Genomic DNA, 10,580 nt, shown 5'->3' with positions numbered 1-10,580 from the left:
CCGATTGGGGGGCATTATTTCGAATTTTCATATTTATATTGGGTTTTTTCGATTTTTAGTGTTGATTATTTATTATTTGGATGTTTAGATGCTATAGAAAATGTAAATGCAAATTTATGAAATTTTGTAGGAATTTTTGAAAAATTCAGAATTATGTAAATGAGATTTTCGAACTTATAAGGCCGTAAAATTTTTATATTTAAATGTATTATGCCTTAGGATTGTCAAATGTTAACTTCGTAAATTGTTTTGGAATAATTATAATTGTTCGAGGTTTATTGGATTGACTAACAATTATTTAGTATCGGTAATGTTGATTTGATTTAGTTAGTCATAATAAGTTAAATTAAGAAAAATCGAATAGCACAACTTCAGTAGTGTTTTAGCTCCACGTTTTTGAAGATATTAAATATTAAATACACTTGTTCTATGTTTTCATGAAGTCAATGTTTACATATTTTTTATTTTAGATTTTTTATTTATTTTATTAAATACAGCATGGGACGGAGCCAGCCCAAGATAATTTTGAATCCTGGCTCCGCCCCTAGTCAGTATTATATCAATAATGTTTTTTCTTTTTTTAAATATGATCACCTAGATCTCTCACATTTTTATGAAAATTGACATGTATATTGACGATCTCATGAATAAGATTTGATCATATCATATGGTTGAGATACTTAATTTTCTTTCGTTCTACATCTGGCGCACGCTATCTTCCGTATTCGGCGAGCATGCATTGTGTGTGTGTGCCACAATGCTCAACAGTAACGAATAGCTACAAAATGTAAAGAAGTTGAAAGATATTTTGGGATTTTGGAAAAAATTTCACCACTACACCAAACTAGTTTAGGCATTATTTTGGGGGAAAATTGGGGATATATGCCCCACTCTCGGTTTTATTTTTAAAAAAATAGTTATATGTCTAAAAAAACTATATGTTGTTGAGCTCAAATTCTGCAAAGCCCATCGACAATGAAGTCCAATAAATGTGAGAAGCCCGGTTGCCAAGTCTATGAAGAAATCAGTTGATACACTCGTTTGTAGAAGCCGACCCACGATCTATGATTGATGATTTGGAAGATGGTCATAACTGCTCGGCGGAGTTGAACAAAAACCAACAGCAAATAACAAACAAACTCTCGAAAAAATCATCAAAAAACTAGAGCAAAGTTTATGAAAAATTCTTTCAATCATTTGACTGTGTTTTCAATTTTCAGCAATCTAGTTTCTTTAATTTTTGACATATTTCTTCAACTTTCTTATAAAAATATCGTTCAAGTTCATAACAACATAATTAGAGGTGATGTTATTCATGGACTCTCTCTATAATTTCATCATATTTCTCAATTTATATTTTTAGCTTTGAAGTCATACCGAATGTTATAACGAAAGATCGAATCGAGACACACAACGCTTAATAAAAAAAGTCAAATCATTTCATCTTTCGCATGATCAAGTGCCTGACACGTCCGCAAGTTTTCGTGATAAACAATTACTTATCATTTAAAATATTGGTTGAAATGCAAATGTGTTTTTCCCCTTTTCCTTCCTTTTCTTTTTCTTATATATATGTGTTTTTTTTTTCCTATCATTCTCCAACGATTTCAGCAAGCAAACAAGCACCCAGCTTTCAATTTTTTCTGAATCGTTATTGGTATGGTGTCATGCGTTTTTTCCATTTTTTTGAATATTTTAAATAAAATCATGTCTAGACTGGTTTAGATTGATTTCGAATGCATATGTGCCGGTTTTCAACTCATGTAGAATGTTTTAGGCTGGATTAGCTAATGGGAACTTATGTCGATTTAGTTTCAGTTCATGTCGATTAAATAAACCGAGTTTAATTGATTTATTTTCAGTTCATGTGGATTGTTGTCCATTTATTTTCACTTCATGTTAATTAACTTATCTTTCACGTGACTGGTGTTTATTGAATTTCATTTCATATAAGTTGGTGTCGACTATTCGGGTTTGGTTTCTGTAATGTTTTAGCGATAATAATCAATAAAAGCTTTCAGTGACATATGTATTTGTAAAAGCTCATTCCAACAAGTGGTTGAGTTTGAATCTAAGTGAAAACAATGACACACAATTTGTTTGATTTTTTTCTAAAACAATAGTCACCCCTTAAAAACCAAACTACCCTAAGTTGAGTTCATCTGACAAAAAAAAAAAAAAACACGATACCCTTTGACCGAATTGGAAACCAAATGGAGGCCTAAATATTAAATTATCTTATTATTTGATTTATTTGATAAAACGATGAATGGTGCAAGATATAAATATGACATAATAAAACATTACTTAATTCTATAGTATAAATTAAGTCAAACATCAAATAAAACAAAGATGTATAATAATAATAATTAGCAAAAGATACACACGTGCTGTATGTGTTATTTTTATTTTTAATTTGATCAAATAATACTAAACAATTAACAAGTTCGATTTAAAAGAAAAGTTTTGTTTAGCTTTGTTCTATGTAAAATATTGAGTGACTTGAGGAAGTTTTTAGTAGGGTAAGAAGGGTAATTATAAAATTAAATATTTTGGTGTCTTCTAAGTTAGTTACACTAAGGCTCTCACACTTAATAGTATAATGTAAATAATTAATAAATTTATACCAACAAATTTTTCGACGATCTTGTCATACAAGTTTTGCCTAGTGTGGTTTGTCTAATTGATGTTGTTTTCAAGGTACCACGTTCAACTCGATGGTTTATCTAGAGCTTATCTATTGGTCCCATAAAAATATAATAAATATCTCATTATGACACTAAACAATGATTAATTATTTAACTTTGATATATAATAATGAATCAATGAAATTTTTTTTTGATCCAATGGAAATATGAAATAAAGATTAGAGGTTTTAAATTAAAAAATGATTATCAAAATCAGGCAACGCATGGACAATATCACAGAGAGAACATATTGGTGTGTACAATGGATCTTCAAGTCATGTATATCAGTATACCAAGTTTTACCGTTTACGGGTGCAGAATATAATTTTGATAAAGTTCGGGTGTCCATTGAAAAGCCGAAATTTTCAGAAGGAATCAATCTGCCAATTAAATTCCACCTTCGAGCAGAAGAAACATCAATTTCACAAATCATTTCTAAAAAAATTGGCCATGGAGGTGGAAAGCGGCGGCGGCGGAACTCTATCGGAGCTGTACTCGAGCTCCAAGCGGCTGTTACTGAGGACGAGAGACGCCTTGGAGAGGCTCGAGCGTCTCGAATACTCATCATCATCTTCTTCATCATCAAATACTGTTATTCCCGGGGTAACTGATGATCAATCCACGGTGGTTCGGCGAGATATCAACCAGATCCAGTCTTTGTGTTCCGACATGGATCGACACTGGCGTTCCATCGCCGCCAAATCGCAGCGTGATCTCTGGAAAAGGTGCTGTTAACTTGTTTTTGTGTTTTTCTTATTTATTGATTATTGATGGTTCATGGTTCGATTTGATTGATGGATTTGGAATCAAGGCCATATCAAATCTATTATTTAGATTCGTCATACTTGTTTGGATACTTTTGTGCTATTTGAATTTCGAATTCATTCATCATCAATTCGACTTCTCAACCAAAAAAGTCGTTTGAGAATCACTTTTCAAATCTTTTCATCCAATGTTAAATCCACCAATCCAAATCCAACCCCATGGGTTTTCTGAGAATTTTGGTTTGCTTTTGTTGAGTGCTGGGTGTTGGGTCTGATTTGGTGGAACTGGGAATGGCTGGACATGATGGTTATGCTAATTCCCTTTATATCCCTGGTTCAACTAAAATGATAAAGAAACAGATGAATATGTATCTTTATGTGTTAAATTGTGAATAGCTTACTACTTTTGTTTATTGCCCTCCTGCTGGATTTTCTTCTGTTATAACTTGTTTTCGTTTTCATGTTTGGTATCTTTTGTCCTGATTGCATGTCAACATGGAAGCTGGAGGTTTAAAAATGAACTAGTTTTGCCAATGGTCCTTGATTAATTTTGATGAAATCATATATCTAATTCACTGATGTTGTTTTAGGATAGAGTTCATCTCAACTTACCTTTTATCATCGTTTATAATTCATGCTCATTTGTTGCAAATAAGTCTTATTTTTGGAGTTAAATCAAATTTTTATTATTCATGATGTTGTACAGAAAAGTGGAACAAATCAGTGAGGAGGCTGAGTCATTAAGAGCTAGTCTGGATAAATACTTATCACGGCATCAAAAGCGAATACAAGAGGCTCAAGAGAGGGCAGAATTATTTGGAAGAGCTGTATGGACTCTCGAAGATACTCTCTAGGACATCTGTCTTTATTCAATTCTTTAAATCAACTTATTTGGTCCATTGCTTTCCCCTTTTTGTTTCAGAATGGAGATTCACATATATTGAGAATTTTTGACGAGGAAGCACAAGCGTCTGAGTCTGTCCATAGGTCATCCCAACTACTAGAGGATACTTTTGCAACTGGAGTTGCCATTCTTTCCAAGTATAGCGAGCAAAGGGAACACTTGAAGGTTATTTGCTTCTGCGACTAAATACTACATTCACTCCAGTACTGTTATAAATGTTGGAATTGAAATACATAGATAAGTGAAGCTTTTATGTAATATCAACCGTGCATCAAAGCAAATTGCAAAAAAGAAATTTTCCTCAGAATTCAAAGATTTTTGCAGTCGAGGGGTGCAGCATACTGGTTTTATACAACTCTTTACCCATATTTCAACTTTGATGCAGAGGGCTCAGAGGAAAGCATTGGATGTGCTCAACACTCTGGGGCTATCAAATTCCCTCCTAAGGCTGATTGAAAGGCGTAATCGCGTTGACAAATGGATCAAGTATGCAGGCATGGTTTTTACAGTCATTGTCATCTTCATTTTCTGGAGGTGGACGAGATGATCCTATCACATAACCAGCTCCCGAGCCAGTATAGTTCAAGTTTGATATCCTGCATCTTATTTTCTTATGGACGTTTCCTGGTTAGAGTCTGTGATTGAGTTGATTGTTGTTCGGCATACGTAATTGATCAGAAGCAGTGTAGAAGGAATTGATTATCGAAAGCACCATGCTACTTGGACACAAAGTTTATTCAAGCAAGGGGATTTTGATGGAATTAGTCTCTCCTTCATGGCAAGAATAGAACAGATGCACGGGAGAACAATAAGATAGTTCCCTGTAATTGACTGAGATTTTTTTATTTTTTTTTAATCATATACAGATATGTTTGAAGCTCGAAAATCAAATCTATAAAGTGCTTTTTCTTAATGACACACACATATAAATTTCCATTAACTAAATAAATCAGCAGCAAGATGATTCCTTAGTGTTGTTGGGCAATTGATGGTATTCGTTGAAATCGGTCCATGTTAGGAGTGGGATCGGGTAATCTTCCTACTCCATTCTGATAAAAATTGATAATTTATTCTCTCGATCTCGTATCCAACAATATCATGACTCAAATATTCGGTATCCCGAAAGTTCGAGTAGGGTCGAGTAGAGAGGGTATATCCCTAAAGTTCAGGATATCTATCAATAGAAAGATGATATTTTGATAAATATAAGAGTAAGAACAATAAGGAAGGTGTTCCTTTCATGTTTTTAACTTTTAGGCTGAACGGAAAAAATGATATAAACTCTCTTTTATTTTGTATAAATTTGTTTTTATTATAATATTTGTATATTGATTTAAGCTTTAAAATTGCCATGTATGGGTTAGTATCCTTAAAATGCGTTAGCCAATTTCTATAAGGTCTTCGACTCAATATTATTTTGTTTAAAATTACAATATTCTAACCAGCGTGTTAATAATACTACAATATTTTTTAAAAAAATATTAAAATAATCGGATCTGGAATATCGTCGGGTGGATATTAGTATTCCGATCTCTTTCCCAACATTGATCGGGACGGAAAAAATCTCGATAACTAGGGTCAGGAAAAATGTCGATCGTGAGAAAGATCGGTCCGATCTATATTTATAATGAAGATTAATACTTTAGCATAAAAATAATTTTTTTTATGGGTAGAGCGGGTTAGAGATATGTTTTACAAAATTGATATGTGAAACTGTTTCATGAAAGTTTTTTGAGGTTTGGTGTTTAATATGTCTTTTAATACCAAATATATCCTTATTTTGTTTAATATCATATTTGGAAAAAAAATTCTCAAAATCACTAATACTCTAAATTACCTCAATCATAGTAAGATTTTATCAACTTTGAAAATCTATTAACTTATTATTCAAAAATCAATTATATAAAACGGCACAAATTTTTATTATAAAATTATTCTCTATACTTTTTAATATTAAAATATTATCTAAAATCTTACATAGATATTACTTAGCGTAAGAAAATCTTGCGTTGTAAAAGAGTTATTAATAACATTTATATGAATTTGTTCGGGGAAAAAAAACAGTTTCACTCATAATCCGAGGTGATAAGATATGGGCTTACACCAATAACTAATATACACATTTGATCAAAGCCCATTTAGTATGGGCCTCACCAAGCCCGAAAAATACAAAGCAGCCCGCCGAATATATGAACTAGGGCTGTTTCATAGGGGGAACAGCCATACACTACTTGAAGTTCCCTCACTACAGCATTCTCCTCGCAGAGGCGCTAATTTGATCTGAGGTAAATATGCGGGCATAAGGCTAACCATCGTTTCCGTTTTAATAATTTTAATTGATTTCCTAATTTTTGTTGTTTGCATGATGGATGGATTTTGATTGAGTGATGATGACTAAATGCCAAATACAGGATACGAAATCTGTTTTCTTTTATATTACTGTTCAGTTCGTCTTTTTAGATGGCGATGTTTAATTTGTGAAGCTCTGGGATGCAGAACACCAAAGGAGAGTATTTTTTTATTATCCTTTTTTTTTTGTGTGTGTTTGAAGCATTATGAGATCAGTTAAGATTTCTGGAAAATGCTCTTAAGTTTGCTAGAATTTACCGAATATCATTCAGACGTTGTTACTCTGCACAATCTCACCGTAAATCTGTATCAGTGGGCTCGTTATATACCTAACATTGTGGGAAAATCCTATCTCATGACTCTCAAGTCTTCCGTGAATGAAGGCAAGCATGCAGACAGATTAACCAGCTAAATCTGGGATTCGTTATTCCTGACACCTTGTTGAAGCTAAGGATGTTTTTAGACACAATTTGTTTAAATATTTAATTAGACATATAACCTAGTTCGTAAGTTTGTTATATAAGATTTTACCATCAAGGTAGGTTCTCATTTTTTGTTTTGTCGTACATGGCTACTGGGATAGAGATATGGGTGAGGAGGTCAAAGGTGAAGTAGCAGTTCCCGAGTCTGTTCTCAAGAAACAGAAGAGAAACGAGGAATGGGCCCTTGCTAAGGTAAAAGAGCTTGATGAATCAAAGAAGAAGAAATCTGAGACCCGAAAGTTGATCTGCAAGAAAGCAAGGCAGTATGCCAAGGAGTATGAGGATCAGGTATGAATTGAAGTATCTTTTTGTTATAATCAAATGGAAACATAATGTTTTATCAACCCTCTTTGTTTGATCAAATGTTTTCAGGAGAAGGAGTTGATTCGCTTGAAGCGGGAGGCTAGACTGAAGGGTGGCTTTTATGTTAATCCAGAAGCTAAGCTTCTGTTCATTATCAGAATCCGTGGGTAATGCATTTACTGTTCAATATATTTTTATAGTTATATTATATCCGCAGCACCAACCATGTTCATGCTGTCATTTAATTTTCAGAATTAATGCCATGCATCCGAGAACCAAGAAAATTCTGCAGCTTCTTCGATTACGTCAGGTGATCCTAAATTTTGTTGGATACTCCATTTATAAGTTATTCTCCTCTCTCCAATCAAGTTGTTTATTTTCATCCTTGAAGTTTTTCTACATTCTAATTAATAACCATTTTTGTTGACTCTCATGTAAGATCTTTAATGGTGTCTTTTTGAAAGTTAACAAAGCTACAATGAACATGCTTCACAGAGTTGAGCCATATGTTACATATGGGTAAGCTTGTGCTTGCATGATTAACAAACATTTCATCAACTCTTGAGAATCAAATGAACTTCCAAGAAACTTCTCACTGCTATATAAATTCGTCAGGTACCCTAACCTCAAAAGTGTCCGTGAATTGATTTACAAGCGTGGTTATGGGAAAGTAAACAAGCAGAGAAATGCCTTGACCGACAATTCCATTATTGAGCAGGTTTTGAGACTCGTACAATATTTGTTAAAATGCTATTAATTTTAAGTTTTTTTCCCTTTTTCAATTTAGTTGTAGCTGTGTTTTGATAGGTGCTGGGTAAATACGGTATAATCTGCATGGAGGATCTAATTCACGAAATTATGACCGTTGGACCCCACTTCAAACAAGCAAACAACTTCCTATGGCCATTCCAACTCAAAGCACCTTTGGGCGGTTTGAAGAAGAAGAGGAATCATTATGTTGAAGGTGGTGACGCTGGTAATCGTGAGGATTACATCAATGAGTTGATTAGGAGGATGAACTGAGTACCGATCACTTTTGTTTTACACAAGAGCCTTTTGTTTTAGTGTCTTTCTCAGATTTCTGTGAGGTTAAAATGTCCAGAACTTGAGTTTTGTTCTTTAAGTTACCTGTATTTCGAGATTTTTTATTTGAACTAAATTAAAGCGATTTTGGTTGGTTGGCATTTTTACCTTTAGAGTATGGATACGAGGATTGGCAGGGAATTGGAAATTTGCATGGTTTCTTTTGGAGGTTGAAACCCTAAAGGGGTGACTACTAAGCTTTGTTCGCAGGGAGATCGATTCGACTTGCCTGGTACACGGGTAAAAAGATAAAATATGTGCTGAATGGTTTTGGTTGATCATTTCACTTTTCAATACCTTAGCTTGAAACTAACACTGATTGCTGAACGATTCATGGTTATGTATGTGTTAATTCTGATAATTTAGTAACCACGAGATTGTCTTTCACAATTTTCACGATCTCGTTCTCAACACGAGTTTTGCACACGTTAATATCATCTAATTGCCTCAAAGACAAAAAATTATTTGTCAGTTCTTCATATGTCGTTCTTCATGTACGATACCAATAAGGTCATCAAACATTTTTATATATATGGTACCGACTTCAGTGATTTTCAAGACATGATCATTTTTCATGAATACATATTCTCATGAGATTTGTTCATATCGATCGTACCATTTTATCTTAGACTTAACGTTGTCAAGTCGCTCTTGAATCCATAATCCATGTGTCATGCGTCTGTCTTCTGTAACTGTTGTTACTTCGTTGAATAATATTTTACTACCGTTTGAGTTATTGGCCACGTTTCCTTGAGATCTCTTCTCGTTACTCGTATATTTTTTCTTGAAGTGTCATTTATCGTCACATTTAAAGCATTAAAATTTTTCTTTATCACTTCTCGAATTTTATGTACCATGCATCATGTGGCTCCCACTGGAGTCATAACTCATCTCATTCCATTTCTCATCGTTCATGATTTCTTTTGGTCTATTTTCAATAACAATCAAGCAATTCTCTTTCCTTAAAATTGTTTGCAATTTTATTTTCATTGAACCTTTTTATCTTGTATCTTTCAACCATTTTGTCTACAACAATTTAATAGACTGAAAAACAATCCCGTCTTAATAAAAATTTCAAAAGATCTTTCTTGATATGAAAAATCGGTCTAGGCTGCAATCATAGAACATATTCCGAAGTTTAAGAAATTTTAAACCAAGACTCTGATATCACTTGTTGTTCTCATGTGCGGCAACTTGAAATAAAAATATGAAAATAAAATATAAAATTAGACACTGAGATTTATGTGAAAAACTCCTAAAAATTATTATATTAAAAATCATGAGCAATATGAGAAGAATTTCACTATAATATCTTATGATGTACAACTATTCACTATGTTTCCAAGAAAACATATTATCTTACAACACGAGAACAAATACCTCACAAATAATATAGAAACACTCCGAAAAATAGAGAAACTTGAGAATTGTGATTCTCTACTTGAGAATTGGATACTAAGATGTGAGACGATGTAGCTCTATTTATCAATGTTTTAAAATTACCGCTTAGAACTGCCTAGGCGTCGGACGGTGGCTCACCACCCTAACTTTTGAACCTGCCTAGGCGGCCATCTAACGTAATATATATAATATTTTTAATTTTTTTTTGGATTTTAAGAAAAAGATTGTTTGACATATTTTTCAATCAATTTATATCGTATAAAAAAATATGCCACTGTATTTGAATTTGAATCAGAAGAATTTTAGAAAAAATATACAGATTAAAAAATAAATATTTAAATTTTTAAAAAAAATCACCTAAATACTTAAATGGTTGACAATGAGTAAACACCCCCCCGCCTATCGAGTCTTAAAACACTTCTATTTGTACATCTCCCCTATGAAACCACGTGTATTAAATTTCATTAGTCAACTTTGCTACACTTCTTTTACATTATTTTGTTAACCAACCAACCACCTCTTTGTCTGCCTTTTATTGGCAAAATGTTCACCCCACCAATTCATCTTATATTTTGCCGACAACAAATACATCTTAACTTGACTATAT

The 10,580-nt window shown here is 33.1% G+C and overlaps 2 protein-coding genes across 2 annotated transcripts; both read left to right on the top strand.

Moving 5' to 3' along the window:
• Positions 1 to 3,094: 3,094 nt before the first annotated feature.
• LOC142548468 (membrin-11-like) lies at positions 3,095 to 5,203 on the top strand. Its single transcript, XM_075656809.1, has 4 exons — positions 3,095 to 3,412; positions 4,158 to 4,278; positions 4,374 to 4,520; positions 4,741 to 5,203. Exons 1-4 carry the CDS (start codon positions 3,138 to 3,140, stop codon positions 4,900 to 4,902), a joined length of 705 nt encoding a protein of 234 aa, XP_075512924.1. The 5' UTR covers positions 3,095 to 3,137; the 3' UTR covers positions 4,903 to 5,203.
• Positions 5,204 to 6,575: 1,372 nt separating this feature from the next.
• LOC142548467 (large ribosomal subunit protein uL30y-like) lies at positions 6,576 to 8,679 on the top strand. Its single transcript, XM_075656807.1, has 7 exons — positions 6,576 to 6,640; positions 7,290 to 7,474; positions 7,559 to 7,656; positions 7,742 to 7,799; positions 7,929 to 8,008; positions 8,105 to 8,207; positions 8,297 to 8,679. The coding sequence occupies exons 2-7, from the start codon at positions 7,292 to 7,294 to the stop codon at positions 8,510 to 8,512; spliced, it is 738 nt and encodes a 245-aa protein (XP_075512922.1). The 5' UTR covers positions 6,576 to 6,640; positions 7,290 to 7,291; the 3' UTR covers positions 8,513 to 8,679.
• Positions 8,680 to 10,580: the final 1,901 nt, after the last annotated feature.

This window comes from Primulina tabacum, chromosome 6, assembly GCF_025594145.1.
Source record: "Primulina tabacum isolate GXHZ01 chromosome 6, ASM2559414v2, whole genome shotgun sequence".
NCBI classification, from domain to species: Eukaryota; Viridiplantae; Streptophyta; class Magnoliopsida; order Lamiales; family Gesneriaceae; genus Primulina; species Primulina tabacum.
The sequence above is the reverse complement of the archived record's forward strand: the minus strand, read 5'-3'. Positions and strand labels throughout refer to the sequence as shown.